Source organism: Phascolarctos cinereus, unplaced genomic scaffold (assembly GCF_003287225.1).
Source record: "Phascolarctos cinereus isolate Bilbo 61053 unplaced genomic scaffold, phaCin_HiC Scaffold_8;HRSCAF=390, whole genome shotgun sequence".
NCBI lineage: Eukaryota > Metazoa > Chordata > Mammalia > Diprotodontia > Phascolarctidae > Phascolarctos > Phascolarctos cinereus.
The window spans coordinates 25411518-25431680 of NW_027556291.1; the positions used below are offsets into that span (position 1 = coordinate 25411518).

At 39.3% G+C, this 20163-nt stretch overlaps 1 protein-coding gene across 1 annotated transcript in view; it reads left to right on the forward strand.

Moving 5' to 3' along the window:
• The window catches only part of LOC110193055 (fibronectin type-III domain-containing protein 3A-like), an 81319-nt gene that overhangs the window by 44563 nt on the left and 16593 nt on the right, over positions 1–20163 (forward strand). The window contains exons 7-20 of the mRNA XM_078147737.1: positions 1279–1334; positions 4644–4795; positions 5868–5927; positions 6226–6364; positions 9375–9428; positions 10463–10584; positions 10670–10847; positions 11108–11194; positions 12142–12280; positions 13250–13318; positions 13525–13643; positions 13773–13878; positions 15247–15422; positions 15522–15635. Coding sequence (XP_078003863.1) covers positions 1279–1334; positions 4644–4795; positions 5868–5927; positions 6226–6364; positions 9375–9428; positions 10463–10584; positions 10670–10847; positions 11108–11194; positions 12142–12280; positions 13250–13318; positions 13525–13643; positions 13773–13878; positions 15247–15422; positions 15522–15635 — 1571 coding nt within the window. The remainder of the gene's footprint in view (positions 1–1278; positions 1335–4643; positions 4796–5867; positions 5928–6225; positions 6365–9374; positions 9429–10462; positions 10585–10669; positions 10848–11107; positions 11195–12141; positions 12281–13249; positions 13319–13524; positions 13644–13772; positions 13879–15246; positions 15423–15521; positions 15636–20163) is intronic.

Genomic DNA, 20163 nt, shown 5'->3' on the forward strand with positions numbered 1-20163 from the left:
AATATTAATTTACATGTTAGATTTCCAAATAATTAGCACTGCCCTTAACTGTACCTCTTTGTATCTTCATGATAAAAGTGGAAACATTTCACTGATGAGACAGAAAATCAAGATACTCTTATTTTGCTCAGGTTCTTCCTATCAGATCAGAAGACAGTTTTTGAGCCCCTCTGCCCCTTCTGGAATAGCATGTGTTACATCCAGGCTTCCCAGAGCCTTCTGAATGAGCACCTTTTCCCTTCAATTTAATTCCTCTGTTGTCTTATAGAGGATATGAGGGCTACCTTGTTAACACTTTGAAAAGTTCATCAAACTTTTTCAACATGGTCTACTCTGGAGGCTGTCCAGTGCTTTTTGAAATTGGAAAAGATATTAACTGCATCAGTGTCAATTTTCATTTACTCTTAACCAACTGAGGCCTTTAATTTCACACGTGCAAATTGGATGACTATTTTGATAGTGTAAGAAGTGCCTCCTGAAATAATCCTAATAGAAACAGGTAATTAGGAGGTTACAGGTGTGTTGCCTTGGCTTTAAAAAGCAAACCACTAATGCCACCCAGAAAAACAAACCTGCCCCTGTTGTACACAGCTTCTGCATTCCTGGATTTTTATCTTCAACGTGGCGCATTTGGTCTGTGCTTGGTTAGTTTTATGTGAAAGAAAGTCCTATTGGAGAACTGAATGGCAACATTCACAGAGCCTAAAAAAGGACTTTGGGGACTTAGGGTTTTTTCCTTCTGGATTTTGTTTTGGGTGTTTACAGTCCATAAACCTCAAATCCTCTGATTTACATTTATTTTTATACGATCTCCCTTAAAACTGAACCGGAGTTGCGTACACCACCAGTACTAATACCACTACCACTCACTATTGGAAATGAACCAGGCATAATGAAGGGTAATAAGAAACAGACATGCTCTAATTTGACAGTTCATCTTCATATAAAGTTTTTGCTCAGCTAAAGTTAATTAGGAGAGATGTTCATATTGGAAAAACCACACTGCCTTGTACTAAAAATGGTTTCCATACTAGTATTCATTTAGAGTTGTCTTGGGCTTCTTAGACTCTATGCTATTATACTTCGGGCTAGCAGTATGACTGGCAGTTAGATGATTAGTAAAAGCCCTTTGGTGAAGAGCTCCTAATGAATCTGATTCCATCTTGTGGTTATAATTAGGTAATACACTACTATCTGCTCCTTTTTTCCTTTTAATGATCTTTCTGTTTCTCTGTGTGTGTGTATGTGTGTGTATTTGTTGTTGTTTTTTTTCCCTAGAACCTGAAAAAGAAATTAAAGAGTTGCAGGACCTCTTTAGCACTGGAAAACCTATAGTAAGTAATGCTAAATAGTTTCTCCAGACTTACTTTTCATCGGTTTTTAAAATAAATGTGGTTTCTTTTTTCCTGGAGCAGAATGACAAACATGGAATCCAATCATGCTTTTTCTTCATCAGTGAAATACACAAAAATGTAAAGTCAGCATGTGCTAAAGAAAGGGATAGTTATTTATTATTTAATGAAAGTATATGGCGTCTACTGTATAGAGAGGTAGCATTGATATAGTGTAAAAAATCCTGCCGTTGAGGTCACAGGGACCTGGCTTTGAGGCCCTACTTTGGCCCTTACATAAAGTCAAGTACATTCTCCAAACCTCAGCTTCCTCAAACATAAAATGGAGATAATAATACTTGCCTTATCTCCCTCCCAGGTTTATGGTAAGAGAGCCACTTTGTAAACTGTAAAGCATTTTATAAATGAGATGTTGATGCCTAGAACTAGAGAACATAGAGCTTCTACCTCCAATCATTTTATGTTCTAAAGAGGAGGAAAGAGGTAGACCTATATTTTCAGATATAGGGCACTCCCAGGTGAGGAGACTCCAAGAGCTAGTGCAGGTTGGTCCCTTTTCTACACCTTAGAGATTGAGAGAATTGCCTGAGAGTTTGGTTAAGTGACTCAACTGGGGTCATATAGCAAGTATGTATGGGAAGGGGGACTTGACTAGCTCTCTATCCCTTTACATCACACTGCCCCTCTATGTTTTAAAGAACAGGCAGAAAAAAAAATTGACCTAGATCAAGAGTAAGAAACAAAAATCTTTGAGAATTAATGATAAGTATCAATTTAAAAAAGCACTGAAGCTCTCTCTGACCAGACAATTGAATTTAAAATGTTTTCCCTAACACTTTATGGGTTGCACGCATTGGAGAAGGGTTGACTTTGCAGCTGTGGGAAGGAGCTGCTCCATTCCTAATAGACTCCCAAATGTGCAGATATATTTGAACAGTATATTTACTGCAACTTGGAGCAAATTGCTTGAAATGAGTACCTTAATTTGTCCATAATGACCTACTCCCCTTAAAAAAAAAAACTACACTTAAAGTATTCTGCAATCACTTATCAAAGCACTATTTAAATGCCAAATAGTCATCGTACTAATGCCTTGTTAGAAATTATCTAAAGTGCAAGGCAGCTAGGTTGCACAGTGCATAGAGCTCTAGTCTTGGAGTCAGGAGGACCTGAGTTCAACTTCGGCCTCAGATACTTGATACTAGTAGCTATGTGACTCTGGGCGAGTCACTTAACCCCGATTGCCTCACAAAAAAAAAAGAAAGAAAGAAAGAAATTCTCTAAAGTGATGAAATATAGTGCTCCAATTTAAATGGGTAATGCCTTTAAATTAGTGCCCAAATTAATCTAGAAAAAAGTTTACCATGAATATACCTTTCTTCTATGCACCAGGGGTGCCTGTTTGGCTTTTGACTATTTTTGCTTCTGGCTTTAACTACACAGTAGATGAGTTTTATTTGGAATTAAGTCAGATTTTTCAATCAATCATCTGTGTTGGAGATATGAGTACAAAGAATGAAACAATCCCTACTCTCACTTAGCTTATGTTCTAATGGGGGAGACAGCAGGTACATCTAACAATCTTTTATTCAGTGTGAGTATCAAGTTAATAAAAACCAGCCTATACCACAAGGTCGTCAGTACAAGGTGGTCTGGGAGGGATGGAGCACTAGCAGCTGGGAGCAGCGGTGGGGCGTTGGCAGGGGTCAGGAAAGGCTTCGTGTAGAACATGGTACCTGAGCTGCATCTTAAAGGAAGAGCAGCATTGTAGGAAGCAGAGGTAAGGAGGGAGGGCATTCCAGGCAGAGGGGACAATCAGTGCAAAAGCACAGAGGTGGGAGTGTCACATGTGAAGAACAGAAAGGAGGCCAGGTGGGCCAGATCACAGAGTACAGGAGGGCTAGTAATGAGACTGGAAAGAAAGGTTGGAGCAGGTTGTGTAGAACTTGAAAAGCTAAACAGAGGAGTACATGTTTTATCCTAAAGCCAACAGGAAGCCACTGGAGGGAGTTGATTACATAGGGGCTTCACCTGGTCAGATCTGCCCTTAAGGGAACTTCCTCTGGCACAGTGTGTAGGATGCACTGGAGTGGGGAGAGACTTGAGCCAGAGCAGTGAGGGGGCTGTTGTAATGACACAGACCAGAGGTGATGAGTGCCCACACTCAGGTGGCAGCTATGTGCGTGGAGAGGAGGGGTCCTGCGCCAGAGATGTTGTGAGGATAGAAACGGCAAAGTCTGGCAACCAACTGGACGTGGAGGGTGAGGGGGAGTGGAGAGGCCAGGATGATACTGAGATTGAGAGCCTGAGACACTGGAAGGGGGGTGGTGCTTCTGACAGAGATAGGGAAGTTCAGAAGAGAAGAGGGTTTAGCTTGGTTAGAGACGTGTTACACCTGTCTCTGTGGTGTCCAGGTTAAAATGGCCGATGGGCAACTGGTGACGTAGTAATGAAGCTCAAGGGAGAGATATGGGAAGGAGTACAGAGGCAGAGGAGAAGTCCCAGGAGAGAACTTTGGGGAGCACCCACAATTGGTGGTGAAGGGCGGATGACTTGAGACAGCAAAGAAGGCCAAGTAGGACTGGCCAGACATGGAAGTAGGCTTTTGTTTGGTTGGTTTTTTATCAAGGTAACTTTTTTTTTTAGTTTGTATAACAATGAGCCTTTTTGTGAGAAAGTTATATCAGAATACAAATGTGTAGAAAATAAATAAGTGACTTCATATCTTTGAATATTCTAAAGACTTTTATAACTAGTACAATCAACCATCAGCACAATTTCTTGGTCATCTCAAGGGAGCACCCTAGAGTTTAGAAATTATGGGGTTTGAAGGAAGGGCTCAGGTCAGATGGAGTGAATAATGCAAGCCCCAGGCATCTCCCCGCAAAGCTGGGCTACTGTGTGTGTATCCTCAGCCTTCTGGCCCCCCTGCAGAACAGCCCGTGGAATTAGGAAAAATTAAGAATATGATGTGAAGGCTCTGATCACTTAAGCTGGAGATAAGGGCTTCAACTTTCTTATCTCACAAATTGAGGACATTGGACTAAATGAGCTCTTCTTTTTTCACTTTGTCCCTCTCTTTCCTTCCCCAGTGGAAGGTCCTTGAGGGCAGGAACTATTTCTTTTGGTCTTTTAATCAACAGTATCTAGCCCAGCACTGTACATACAAAGTGCTTAATAAATTAGATTGGAAAAGAAAGCAATCTGGAAAGGAAAGATTATATGATAAAGGAAGGCTTTCTCATTTCTTATGTCAGAAACAGAAGCCTGAATTTTCATTATTTCTGTTAGGTTTCTAATATTCAAGCAAGATCAGCTGTCCTCTCATGGAGTCATCTGGTGAATTCCCAGAATGAAGAAAATGCTAACCGTCCAGTGTCATTTACATTTGAAGTGGCACTGTCCAACTGTGGGAAAAGTGGAAAATTTAAAACTATTTACATGTAAGTCTGCCTTTCTTAGATTTCTGTCACTCTAAGTATTCTAAAATTTTACACAGTGATTGAAGCAGTTGATAATTTCATGATGCCATCTAAAACTTAATATACTCAAATTTGTCATGTGTAGTCTGAGACTCGAGTTGACTTAACAAGAACATCTGAATGGAGTTCTCCATTTAGTTGGTAAGAAAGCCACTATTATCTTGTAATTAGTGGCTGATATTTTAAAACTTCAAAAATTTCAAATAGAAACTTCTGAGGGGAATGGAGGTGAGACAATTTAAAATTAAAATCCATTTTTTTTAAAAAGCAAGTCTTACACATATTTACATAGTATACTTTTTTTAATCCCAGGATACTTTTTTTTAATAAAAACAAACGTATTCAAATATACTGTGATTCAACACTAAAGCAGACTTATAGTTTAAGCAGTACTTATCTGTCTACTTTTCTAGTTGCCCTCCTAAGCTCAGCTCAGTGAATGTAAGAGCAGTTTCAGCATCTGGAATCAGCAACCTTCTCATTCCTCTTCCTGTCTAGAAAACAATGGGCCAGGGCCAGGCTGGGGGCACCAAAAAGTCAGGGCATGAATCTGAACACAATGACATGCACCTTTGGGCACCTAGTACTAATGGAAAAGAGGACCAACCACACAACCATTGCCTATACTGTGGTACAGAGGCCTATGCCCTAGGAAAACAGTTCTGGGCCATACTCAAGGAATTACATAGCTTCTTTAAAATAACACTTGTTATTTTTTGAGGCTCCATTTCAAAGTTATTTTCAATAAGCTAGGTAAATATAAATATATTATGAGAAGATTTCACATTTCAACCCAAAATGGTAAAATTTTAATTTTGTAATGCTGTATTAACTTGACCTTGGTATGTAAATGAAGTATTTTCCATTATTACTAAAATTGTTTTCTTCATATTTACAGTTTGAGTTAATTGCTGTAAATAACATCAGTGGGAGGTGTGTTTACTTGGAATAAAGGTTAATATAAGCAGTTAGGATTTGCTATTTGGCTTTTTTAATCTGTTGAAGGTCTCATAAGTAATTTTAATTTTCACAGTGGGGATGAAGTGACAGTCAGCCTACCTGATCTCCAGCCAGCAACTGACTATCATGTGCGGTAGGTATACATTCCTTCTCGGCCTCTTTGGCTGCTGTGGATAATGCTGCGGCACGATGACTAGTTTCATCCAGTGTAATGGTATGAAGGGGGAGGGAGTGGGAGAGATGAAAATCGGTTGAACTCAGATGGCTACAGTAGTGCCAACTTCCTAGAGTTAACTTCTAAAAATTCTGTCTAAAGACATAGGGGTCTTTTACAACTTTTTTCAAGCTCTGGGTTTAGAGTAGGTCTGAAATTCAATAATGTAAGTTAAAATATTTTTAAAAGCTTATAATAATATGTTCTATATATTCAGAGTTTCAGCAACATACAGCTCTATAGAAGAATCTACTTCCGAAGTGATTAGTTTCACAACAGAGAGCTGTGAACCAGACCGTCCTGCTGTACCTAAGCTAGTCAACCGAACCAAGAACAGCCTGATTTTACAGTGGAAGGTAGGAAACGTCCATCGTGAGAGAGGTTCCAGCATTTTGTTGAACTACAAACCACCTCGATGTATCTTGAATTTGAAATGTGGCAGGTTACTCAAGCATCTTTCTGGGTCAATGAAAAATCTTTTTTTAAAAAAAGCAATACAGAAGAGAATGGAAGACCTTTAGAAAGAATCACAGACAAGTTGGATAGCTTTGAAAGCACATTGAATGTATTATATATTTAAAAGAAAAGCAAGCTGTACATTATAGAGACCCACAGTTTCATGTACAACCTTGTTATATTATGTATATGGAAATGTCATTTTATTGAGTGTTTTAAGTTCAAGATAAAAAGCATTTCAAACATGGCAGGTAGAAATACACACACACACACACACACGCACACACACGCACATAGGGAGACAAAGTAGACGTGCTGGGGCACAGCAAAGAAGCCTTTATAACATCCTTTTCAGAAAAATAACCAACAAATGGCATTTATATAGGCCTTTACAATTTGTAAATCATGTTACATACGTTATCTGATTGATTTTATGATAAATGAGTAACGTGTTATAAAGATGGCTCAAAGCTAATGGTGGATAGTAATATGCCAGGTACAACTTTCCAACATGGGATCTCACTTTCCACACCTTGCCTAGGCTTTTCACTGGCTCTTCTGGCAAGTTCTGTTCTCTAGACATTTCTCCCCTTCTCTGTGTGCCCCCCCCCAGTATAATGTCTCATATAAACTGAGGCATGAAATGAAAGTCTAACCAGTGTATAAAACCATGTCTGTTTCTCTATAAAAGGTACAAATGTCTTAATCTTTATTAACATGTTATTGCACTTTCTTCATCTTTCAGTGCATCTACAAGTGCAATAATGTGGGCGTCCCTCCATTAGTGCAGATCATGGCCTATCCATGCCTATACTATTCTGGTCCGTGCTCTTCCATATATATTATCTATTATCTCTACAGAGGAGCCATCCAATGTGCTGGAGGCTATCCTCTAGGTTGTTTTTTGGTTTTTTATGCTTTTTTTTTTTTTTGCTTTTTAGTGAGGCAGTCAGTTTAGTGACTTGCCCAGGGTCACACAGCTAGTAAGTGTCATGTGTCCAAGGCCGGATTTGAACTCAGGTCCTCCTAACTCCAAAGCTGGAGCTCTAGCTACCGCACCATCTAGCTGCCCCTGTTTTTTTATGCTTTATGGGGAGCAATGAAGCACTCAGGCTGTCTAGTTATGAGAACATGACTAGCCCTTTTCTTTTTCTGATCACACATTTCCTCAGTAATATCCATTATGCCACTTCTTGAGCATGGGTTACCACTGGAAATGTGCTGTGGCCTATGTCTACCTTCCATGTGTCTCTTCAGTCCTTTTTGAGTTACTCTCAACTTTGATTCCTGTCCCCCTAATCAACTGAGGTCTCAGCGTATTGCCTATCCCAAATAAATGTGCTGATGTACTAACTCGATGGACCAGGCATCTAGTGTACATAGACTGGACAACAGGAATTTGTCATACATCATTTTTGCCCTGTGTAGATTGTTAGGCCCATCTCTCCCAGATCTCATTGTGCCTACAAATATTCTGAGGCTTGGTGCAGTCAGCACAATATTATCCACCAACAGAACCATCTGGAAGGAGATTGCATTCTTGATAGCCTCAGTAATGTCATAGCATCCTGCTGTTCCATTTTTTAGCCTAAATCCTCCTTGTTTGCCTTTGGAATGTCTAAGCCGCCCTGTCTCAGCAGACTAATCAATCACAAGAGCCCTTTCAATGAATTCAATTTACTGAAGGCTTTCTACCTAATTTGGTTGTTTTCAGATACACAAGTATTATATAACATCAGGTTTGCCAGTAGCTCAAGCTAAAATGGTAATCTTCCTCTTTAACAGATGAGAAAATTAAACTTATTGGATGATTGACCATTTTTGAAAACTTCTGTGCCTTGTCAAGGGTTCATTTCTCCAACTTCAGTGCTACCTAGCAGTAGCACAATAAACCAATGTTACATCGAGGAGGAAGTCATTAGAAGCTCATTAGGCACAAGCATGAACTGCCTATTCTCACCACTCACCTGTCGCCTGGCCCCATCAACCTGTCACCTCTTTAGAAACTAAAATACAAGGAGAAACAATATTACCATCTTCCCCTATTCACCTTCTCACAGACGCCAGTGTGCTTTTTAAAATGGATATGAGTGGGCTGGTGACATGGTAACTTTGGGAAGACTGCAGGGTGCTGTAAAACAACCACTGTAAAATCATGCCATCCCCAGAAGGGATGACGATCTTTCCTTGATGCTGTCAACTGAGGTTTTTTTCGAATGGATATCTCTGCCTATTCCATTTATTAAGTATAATAATAATAAGAGCCTTGTGCTAGGTGCTGGAGGAATTACAAAACTAGATAAGATATAGCCTTGCCCTCATGGGTTTTACAGTCCAGTAGGCACTATTAGCAATAATATTACATATGAACACATTAAATAAGAATCTTAAAGAACCAAAATAAAATGCTCAGTGACAACTAAAAGTGAAGGTTACTACTAAGTAGGGGGATCAGAAAAAGCTGTTCGCTTTCTGCTTTCTCTTCAACGTAACTAGTAATTTTCATGTTGCTTTTGGGGTAATGGACAAAAAATCCCTCAGTTAGGATGACAGTAAACAAGAGTACAAAAGGTACTTTACCTTTGTAGATTTTTGCCTTTTTAAAAAAAAAAAGTACACAGCAATATAAACAGATTAACATGTATTGTATATATCGTGGTCCAGTAAAGAGAGCCAGGAAGACCTGGGTTCAAGTCCTGCCTCAGACACATACTGGCCGGGCAATTAGCCCTCTCAAAACTCTGAGACTATAAATTGCAGTGAAGGGGCTAATGTGCATTCCAAGGCCCAGTCCCTATCACTACATGTATGAATCTCTGGTTTATTACATATGGTATTAGTTACACTGTGTATTAGTATATTGAATGAACAAAACTGTGGCCCTAATGTTATTTTTGTGTATTATTTTAGGGATCTAATGACAATGGCTCCAAAATAATCAGTTTTCTTTTAGAATGGGATGAGGTAAGCATTTCCTGCATGTATTTTATAAATGATAAAATGTCACTGAAATTTTGGAAGATGAAATGAAACGTTAGTAGCTGAGTGGAAGTACAGTTTCATCAGAACAAACATTTCCACATTCAGCATGTGGACCAAAGAGGTAATGGTACATACCTTCAGCTCTCCCAGACAAGAGCAGAGAAGTGAGTTTGCACCATTTAAACTCTGGCTATCATTACTGGGAGAGTATGTGATCCTTTGGACCACGCACTATTCTGAAGTCATTGGTATAGTTGGCAAGAATTCCCATGACCGGATGTCTGATAATCCATTTGAGATCCTTAGTAAAGAATCTCTTTGGATTCTGTTTTATATAACATTACAAATCACTGATCCACCATTTAAATGTCATCACAGTGCAAACACCTGAGCACTGGTAAAAGTCCGAGCACTCAGATGTGCTGGGTTGTTTGACTTCAGTTAAGTTTGGGGAGCATCTCTAGATTTCATTGCCCTCGGCCACCCCCATATCCCCACTAGCACAGGAAATCAATCGTTTGCTGCCGTGACTTTTTATTGTTAGGGTATATTAACTAATAGAGAGGTAAGATAGACTTTTCAGCTTACATTCTCTAACAGTCTTTTGTTTCCTGTTTTCCTTTAGTTTCTTTGTTATTTTGACTCAAAAAACCCACTTTAAATAGCATAAGAAAATAGTATTTTGCACTGTGACTTAGATGACTATTGCCCGACTACAAATATATGGCGAATTTTCACTGACCCTTGAAAATTTCACTACCAAAAGTCTTTATTTGGTAAAACTTGTAAACTTTAACCAGCTCTCCCTCCTCTGCTTACCTCTTTCTCTTCCACTTTTCCCTCTTCTTCCATTTCTTTTTCTTCAAGCCCCACTTTTCTTTCTCCAACATCTTCCGACACCCACTCTTATCCTCCCTCAAGCAAACAGCCCACAGAATAGTTTAAGTTGGGAAACTTTGTCCTCAATAGGATGCTTTAAACACAGTAACTAACATATCATGTGTATGTGTTTTTAGGGGAAGCCTGGAACCTTCAAAGAATGCTATTTTGGTCATCTTAAACAGTACAAGCTAACCAAGCTGTCTCCTTCCACAAAATATTCATTTAGATTGGCTGCTAAAAATAACTTGGGAATAAGGTAAATTATATTACTTGTAATTTTTTTTCAAGGTTTAGGGGAAAAAAACAACTACTAATTTTATTCATCAACCTATTTTTTCCAGTGAATTTAGTGAAACTGTTGCCTTCAGCACAACAGGAAGTGTCCCTCCAGCACCTCCTCCCCCTCAGCTAAATCAAGCAGGAATTACTACTCTGTCACTAGAATGGGGTCCTCCTACTGGGGCAGTTACTGAGGAATCTCAGTTTACTTACACACTGGAGATGGAGGAAGAAGGCTCTGTAAGTTGCCCTTCTGTATGACATAGGACTTTGGCTATCTGTTTGGAGTATGATGGCCACATTGACACATGTGAGATGCACATGGTTTCCTCTGCTCTGGGCCCAACCTAGACTACTTTGGCTCTTAGATCTCAGCCTCTTCACCTGCCTCAGAAACCAGAGGGAGCTCCCTTTCATTCCAGTCTGAACTTTAAATCCATTTGTAATTATCAGTGGAAAGCGGTTAGTCCCTGCTAAGTCCACATTTTTCTCCTTTCCAGGGTCATGGTTTCAAGGCTAAATACAATGGAGAAGAGCCCTCATGCACTTTAAAAAATCTTCGGAGGAGCACTTCATATAAATTTAGGGTAGGTGCCTGCAAGGGTATATTTTTTGTGTATTGGGGTCATTCATTTTTAATTGAAGTATATTTTTAAATGTTTACAAATAATATTAAACATCAGCAACCAATTAAATGTTTTTCTGATGATCTGCATTTAAACAAATGAATTTCAATGCATAAAATATCCTGACTTTTCAGTCACTTTCTCTAACATCTCCATTAGAAATCAGTTTGCCCATTTGCTTCCACTCACCTTTCCTTGTACATTTTCATTGTGTGTTCTCTCCTCTTCAGGTTCTCTCTCTTTTTTTTCTTTTGCTTTGCATTATTTCGTAAAGCTCTGTCCATGTTTCTATTCATCATACTATAAGGGAATGGTATTTGTATGATCATATTCCCTTACATTAATGTGACACAAGTTATTTAACCGTTCTGCTTCCCATTTTTACCATCACAGATAATGCTGCTATAAAAACCTATGAAGGCAGAGTTCTTTTTGATTCTTGGTAATATTAACAGTGGAGTTAGTGGGCCTGAGGGCAGTATTATCTTTGTAACCTCTACTCTGTACAGCCAGATTTTGCTTTTCCCAAAAAAATTCTACTAATCTGCAGTTTCGTCAACAGTGGCTAAATGCACCTGTTTCTTTATAACCCCTCCAGCATGGAGTTTTATTGTTTTTAATTATTCTTGTCAATTTGATGGATGTGAGGTAGTACCTCAAAGTTGTTTTAATTTTCATCTCTTTATTAGTGAGGTTGAACATTTTCACGTGATTAACAACACTTTGTGCTTCCTATTTTTAAGTATGTTGTTTTCATTATTTTCTGTAGTGATGAAAATACACTTTTCTAATTACATCCAGTTTCCAAAGTAACCTGCTTTGTAAATTTTGCAGAATTTATTCAGGTATTTGAGGCATATGTTGAATGTTTCCAGTGATCAACCAATGTATTCTCTCTACTCAAACAGCTCTTTGCCCACAACAGTGAAGGAAAAAGTAACCCAAGTGAAGAAGTAGAATATACCACATACCCTGATAAGCCAGGCCCCCCAAGTAAACCATACACAAAGGGGAAGATCCGTGCATACAATGTGAAAGTCGCATGGGGTAATATTTCTATATTTAAAAATCTACCCTAATTTTCCTAAACAGTAACATTAATGTATTGAGAAATGTTTAGTCTGATTTTTGTCTTAGACTTTTATTTTCTTAACCATTCTGACATAAAGTTGTTCCTACACAGTTTATTTTAGTAGTTAATTACATTGTCATTCTCTCTTATATCAAGACCACAAAAGTGGCAGTTTGTTGTCTAATTCAGATCATGAAATTGTTGGGTTTTTGGTGGACCAGGGAATAATTTCTCTCATGGAAAAGGCATGATTAAGAGGGGAGAGTTAGTGATCAGTGATTCTGAGGCTGACAAGCAACTGTTGACATTATACAGATTGTTTTCTTTCTATGTCTGAGGCCAAAGCAGCTCAGCATTTTCAGTGTTGCATTCGTGTTCTCATATAACCTTTTCTAGAGAGCCGAATGATGTTACTTAAATATATTTTATTATAAATGTTCTGGATGAGAGGCAGTGGGGGTGTAATGGCTAGAGGGCCAGCCTCGGAGTCATGGAAATCTAGTTACAAGTTCTGCCTTTGGACCTATGGGCAAGTCACTTCAACTCTCCATGCCCCTAGATGACCTGAATGAATTCTAGATTTAGTGCTGGAGGGAAGCCACAAGGTCACCTAGGCTACCCCCCCCCCCATTTTACAGGTGAGGAAACTGGGGCCAAGAAAGGGGAAGTTAGTTGGCCAAGGTCACCCAAGGCAGAGCTGGGATTTGAAGCCATATGCTCTGACTCCTAATCTAGCTCTCTTTCCTCTCCACCATGCTGTAGCAGTGGAGAGAAGGCCTAATACTATATTTGATAATCACCAGTCATTTCTAAATAGTTACAGTACTAAACAGAGTTCCACATTGGCATGTGACAAAAAATTATGGCATTAACTAATGTAGTTTAATGATAAAGACTTGTCTGTTTATTTAAGAATAATTCTTATATGGAAAATGTCATTTCAGATCCACCTAAAGATAACGGGGGAGCAGAAATTTCTAAGTACGTTTTAGAAATTTCTGAAGCTTCAAATGGTAAGGATTCTTAATGGTCTGGTTTTGATTGTAAGGTCAGTTCTGCTCTGGAGTTAGGTTATTATGTATAATTGGAATGTATGTGTTATATTCATTTTTTAAGTGGTTATTTCTTAATAACACACATAAATCATAGACTCTCACAAAATTTTACTAAGCTGTTTGTAAATGGATATTTTATTGGATATTTTACATGTCTCCCATAGGAAGTACATGGAATGTAATATATGACGGCACTTTGAGAGAACACGTATGTGACCATCTCAGACCTGGCACTTCATATAAGTTGAGAGTATATTGCTTTGGAATTGCAGGGCAAAGCCAGGTGAGGAAAAAAATGAAAATAGTTTAAAACTTAGGTACTAAAGTAAACTATACAATTGTACAAATTAATCCTAAAAGAAATTGAACTTGCATTTCAGTGTAGATATAATGTGTTGTTTCCTTCTGTCAGGCCTCAGATATCCTGTCCATTCACACATCTGCTGTTCCTCCTGGGCCTTGCCGGTCTCCATATTTGGCCAACAGGGCTAAGCCCAGAGAAATCAGCCTGCACTGGGGTAAGACACCATTTTGTGACCCAACATTTTAATTTTAAATGGAAAAGTGGGTGGGGAAAAAGAGGGATAGAAGAAAATTATCTTAGAGTTGTAAAGAAAAACATGAAGTCTTTACTGCATTAGGGTTCAAGTTTGGGTATAGTTAGGTTAGTCTAAGTACAGTCAGTTTAAAATAAAAATGCAAACCACAATGTAGTTACCCCTTTATAATGTGGCATTTAGGAAAAGAACAGTTTTTTATACAATGGTTACCTCTGTTATTCACATTTTTGTCTGGTAAAGGAAGCAGGAATTTTTTGATGATTTTCTTGGATTTCTTTCTTTTGAGAGTTATACCTTTTTCCTAAAAAAGTTTTACATAATCAGAATCATATTCTTTGAACTGAGTTTCACCATAATTGCAGAGATGCCTTGTGATATTCATTTAGCAATTTTTCCACCCTAGCCCTTTCCATCTGAGAATTTAATCTACAAGTAAGCACTTCAGTTCACTAGGATAAAACTTAGAGGAAGCCTGCTGCAATTCCATTTGTGAAGTGGATCACGGCTCCCTGCTTCATCCAGTTTGTAAATGGTGCTGTTTGTCTATTGGATTTGTTCAAAATAAAAGCATACCTGTGTCATTGTATTTTCAATTATGATATCAGCTCTATATTTAAGCACTGAGTAAACAGATCGTCCCCTGCCCTTTAGCAGCAATGAACGTGACCTTAGCAAATTGTTTTGTTGGTAAGAATTGTGGGTCAGGCAGTGGAGTGTGGTAGGAGGCCGGCCTGGATTTAGGAGATGGAGCTTCTAGGTCCAACTGTGCCACTAACTAGTGATGTCAGCTTAGGCCAAAGTTTCTTCACTTTCTTAAAGAGAGGCCTGTCCTATAGTTTGTTGTTTTGTTTTGTTTTTTTAAAGCCCTCCTTTCTTCAGTGATTCTTCTTTTGGGGGAAATGCCTGGGAATGGTATAAGAAGATATGCAGCTTTTTTTATTGATTTCACCAGTTGTAGGAAGCTCCCTCCCCATTATAAAACTGCCTCTGGCAACGTGTGGATACCTTTTCTTGTGATTCAATTGCAAGAAATTGCAAGAAAATTTGAGAATTGCCTGGGACACTGAAAGGTTTGGCTGTTTTCCCACACCAGGCAAGCACCCGAGGCCCATTTGAACTCAGGTCTTCCCATGGATATGCCAAGCTGCCTTTCAGTGAAGCTAAACCGAATAGAATTTGAAATTTCCCATTACTTTAGCCAACATTTTAACAAGCTATAATCACGTTTAGAATCCTTCATAGTGATTTCTCAGAGAGCCCTAAAAACTATTTTGTAAAATAAAGTGTTAGAAGTGTGTTTTAAATGCTTACTCTGTCATTTCCTAGCTCCTCCCGTTGTGAATGGGGGAGCTGAAATAATTGACTACGTAGTAGACATGGCTGAGTCCGACCAAACTGAGTGCAGAAGAGTCTACCAAGGCCCAGGCTTGAGGTGCACAGTGAGCAATCTGCTTCCTGGGAGGACCTACAGCTTCTGGATTAAAGCGGCCAATAAGACCGGGGTAGGGTAACTGTTCTGCTGAATTCAAACTTATCTGTACTTCTCTCTCAATCAGCGTGAGCTTTCAGTGTTTCTTTCATGCTGTTGCACCTTTCTGTAGTTTGGACCTTATTCGGCCAAGTCTCAGATCTCCACAGCCCCAGGACCTCCTGATCAGTGTGGCACACCTCTGTTAACCTGTAAGACTGCTACTACTGTGGCTGTCAGCTGGGAGGTATGTTATCAAGCATTCTTCTCTTTGTGTTGCTCATGTAAAAGCTGAGTGGTTCTGTTAGAAGTTCTCCTTGAGGCCTAGGGTTTTCTCTAAGTCATCATCACAGCAAGGTTTGGAATTCAGGCTCCAGACTCTTCTTCCTAGGACACCCCCAAGGACAAGGCAGTCATGGAATCATTGGCACTTGTCCTGCCCTCCAGTTCATATTTGAGGTGGGTAATAAATTTGGAGAACAAACTGTGTTGTAGCAGTAAATAAATGAAATTTTCACGTAATACAGCTAAGACAATAAAATCAGATCACTTTGCAGAATTAGTATAGCACCAAAATTACATGTAATTCAAATTTGGACAGATGAATATGAGGTGTGTTATGAAGTAATGAGACTTGTGTATGTTTTTGTCTTTGTGTTTGGGGGGGGGGTTGCTTTTTTTTTTTCTCATTTGTTTTGGTGGTATTTGTTTTGTTGTTTCTAACAAACATACCAGAATGCACCCTGGATACTTATTCCAACATTACTCACAACATTCTCTAAATTCTTCTTTTGGAGTTGCCTTCAAAGCCATTTAATTTTGTAGGAAGAATGTGGCTGGCTAGCAACAGCCAGGGGCAGATTAGGGAGCAGTTGTTTGGACTTGGGGTTTGGGGGGAGGTTAAACTGAATTAGATGTGATCCCTTCTTTCCAGACTTTAGCAGAAGGCTCACAGCAAAGACAGGGTGCCTTAATCGAATAGTAAGTGGCAAGTATTATTGTATGATGATTGGTAATCTTGAAAAGCTTAGGCTTGGAAAAAGCTGAGCCAGTCACATAGTGAAAATGAGGGAAAACAAGAGGAAAATTCATGTGCCCCCCTCATGTCCGTGCCATGTCAGGAGACCTAGAGAAAGCCACTTTAGGTAGATCCCTTGTGTAGGACATGGACAGGAACCATAAAGGATCACACTCTACATCAGTAGACAGAATACCAGGTCCCAGAGCCAGTACGGGACATTTGGATTGGAAAGTTTTGTCCTCTTAACTTATTTGAAAGTCATTTACATCCCCAATGCTTAGCACAGGGCTTTGCACATCCTAAGCCCTTGTAAATGCCTCTTTATTCATTCATTATGATAAAGAAAGACTAGACCTTCATAGATGTTTGGGACTAACAACTCCTTTAATTAAAAAAAAAATTGTGCTAGTCTCCTATCACTTGATTTATAAGATGGTATGATCCTCTCATCCAGCCCCCTCCTTCCTCATTGTTTTTCCTCCTCTACTTGACAAAGTGCCTTGAGGGTAGAGGATGACTTAGCCATTACTATATGCCCCACAGCAGCCAGCACACGGTGCTTTATACATATTAGGCACTGAATAAATGTTTGTTGAATGAACATGTCAACAAAGTTATTTGTTGATGACCAAAAAAGTCATTAATATTAGTAAATATCAATTTATATAGGGTGTCCCCAAAGTCTTAGTACAGTTTTAAGCTTTAAGAACTTGAGAAGTATGCTACACTTAAAATTTTGAAAGTTTAAATGTCTTTTATACTCAGTTTTGTGAATTCTGAATAATAAATTTTTCATTTTAATTTTTAGCCAGACAGGACATGCTGTCATCATGCATTATGTGTGTGATATTTTCAGACTGACATTTTAATAAACCTGGGATTAGCAGAGGATGTCCTCTTACTTGGCTACCTCAATCACCTGATGGATCCACATTAGACTTTTTCTTATGGGATCGTGTCAAAACTCTCACATATGCATCAAAACCTTGTTCCTCAGGTGACCTTAAGGCGAGGATTACAAATGCAATCCTTTCCATCACTAAGCAGCTGCTAACAAGTGTTTGAAAATTGACTGAGAAACATACAGCCCAAGATGGTGGTTGTACTGAATTTTAATAAGAAACATATCAAAATTTTCAAAATGTAATTAGCCTTTCAAATGTTTTTGTCAGTTTGTAGCATTTATACTTCTGTAGTCGTTAAAGGTTAAAACTGTACCAAGAGTTTGAGGACACCCTTTATAGGGAGTATGCAGGGTAGAAGGCCAGTCTTGGAGTCAAGAAGAGCTGGGTTCAAGTTCTTTCTCTGACACCAGCCTGACCAGGGACAAGTCCCTTTAACTTCTCCGTGCCCCCAGGCAACTCTCAAAGAATAAATTACTGATGAGTTTCTGAGTTGAATGTGGAGGAAACTGATACCCAGGGAGTACCCTATGATTAAAGCACTGATCTGGACAAAAGAAAAATCAATTTAGAAGTACTTTAGCTCAGGCAAGTTGGCCCTTAAATGAGAAAAAGAAAATACTCTAGGTATTCATTTTGGAATCATTCAAAGGTTCCATTGCAAAGGTGATTTTCCTCAATAAGAATCCATTGGGTTTACAAAGGGCTTCATTTGGAGATGAGTAAGTACAACATTCTGTAATTCAACACTCACAGGCATTCCAAATATATGGGAACGTTTGGTCTTCATCTGTCTTAGGAAGAGGAAGGAAATAGTCTGCTGCCCGTTTTGCAGACCGAAGAAGTATGACTACAGATTTACCCAGGAGACAAGGGGGAGCTAATGCCCCCTTGTTCAGTGTTCCGGGATCTGTGCTTGGTGGACCTCTGGGGTCTAACGTTTTGATATTAATAACTTGGACGGCATGCTTATAAAAGTTGCTGATTACACAGCTCAGCAGACTAGTTAAGACATTGGCTAATGGGAGACAAAAAGATCTTGGCAGGTTAGAACAATAAGTCCCATCTGTTAAGATGACATTTTATAAAGATAAGTAGAATAGAATCTAATCACCGAGTTAAATCAGCCTCCCAAGTACCAGGTGGGAAAGCAAAGGAGAGGCTTAGTCAGACGACAAGATCTAGAAACTTTAGTGGCCTGAAAGCTCCACAGGAGTCAGTGGTGTGACAGCATCATCAGGCTAATTCTAGGGATGAGGAGGTGATATGAGCCACATTTTAGGAAGGACTCTACGGGAGGGAATCCACAGTAAGAAAAGGCCTTGGCCGTGCCACATGAGGATTGTTTGAAGGAACTTGATATGTTTGGCCTTGGGAAAAAAAACTTGAGGAGACATCATTAGCTGTCTTCAGGTATTTGAAGGGATGTCACCTGGAAGAGCGATTAGACTGATTCTCCTTGGCCCCACAGGGCTAAACTAGGAGCAAGAGGTAGAAAATACAAAAAGGTAAATTGAGGCATAAGGTAAAAGAAAAGCTTCCTAATGATTTCAGCTATACCAAAATGGCATAGGCTGCCCTGAGAGGTAGGGGAGCAAAGATCCCACTTAAGGGCTGCAACAAAATCTTAAGAACCTCCTGTTGAGCATTTTATAGAAGTGATTCTTGTTCAAGTAAAGATTGGATTAGATGGGCTCCAGTGTCCCTTTCTACTCTTGAGATTCTGTGACTCACAACCTAAGTTTCTTGGGATGTAACTGGCAGTAGTTGAATCTCGCTGAAATAATTATTACTAGATGTTTCTCTATAGAATATTTAACAGATCTTAAATTCTGTTAGTAATTTAGTAGATGACTCTGAAAAGATGTTATGGGTGCGAAATACACTCTACAGCAGCCAACTCGGTTATGAACCTTTCTAAACTTAGCTAGGCTGGTTCTCAGGTGGCCTTCCTGCAGTCTATCACCAGGCCCCCCTATTTGAGGCCTTTCTAGCTTGGTTGAACTTGGTAGAGCCTCTGAGAACAAGAATAACTGACATTTATGTAGCCCTTTAAAGAGACCCCAGGGTTACCTTTAAGTGGAACATTAATGGAGGCTTTACTGAATAGCAGGGAAAAAAATTAAATCCCTTTTGCTTCCAAGCTTAACAATCCAATTTAACAAGCATTTATTAGTTGCCAGGCACCATGCTAGGAGATACAAAGACAAAATGAAACATTCCCTCTGCTCAAGGAGCCTGTGTTCTATCAGGGAGAAACAGCATGTACACATACAGATACAAAATATATACAAAGTCATTTCTAGCAGGAGGATGTATGGGTCTAATATGAAGGACTGTTTGTTAACAATAAACTAGAGATTCCTGATGGCATAAGGTAATGGTAGAGAATAGCAGAGAGACTCTGGAAGGATGGGGCCTGGAGTGAAGGGTTCATGTAAGGGAGCAGCCTCTACAACTTAGAATCTCCGTGATCCTGTAAACCACAGGAAGGAAACAAGTGTTTAGTTAAGTGCCTGCTATGTGCTAGATGCCATACTAAGCAATTTTTACAAATATCTCATTTGATTCTCCCAACAACCCTTGAAGGTAGATGCTATCATAATCCTCCTTTTATGGTTAAGGACAAGGAAGGAAATAGAGGTTAAGTCTGGGGTTCCATAGCTACTAAGTGTCTGAGGCCGGATTTAAACAAAGGTCTTCCTAACTCCAGGCCCAGTGCTCTATCCACTACAGCGCCACCTAGCTGCCTCTAGGGCATAGGGTAGTAGATTGTCACACTTTTCACTGATGTGATTATCAGTCTGGAGAAAAAAAGATGTTTGGGGATGGTGGGGTGGGGACAGTCAGAC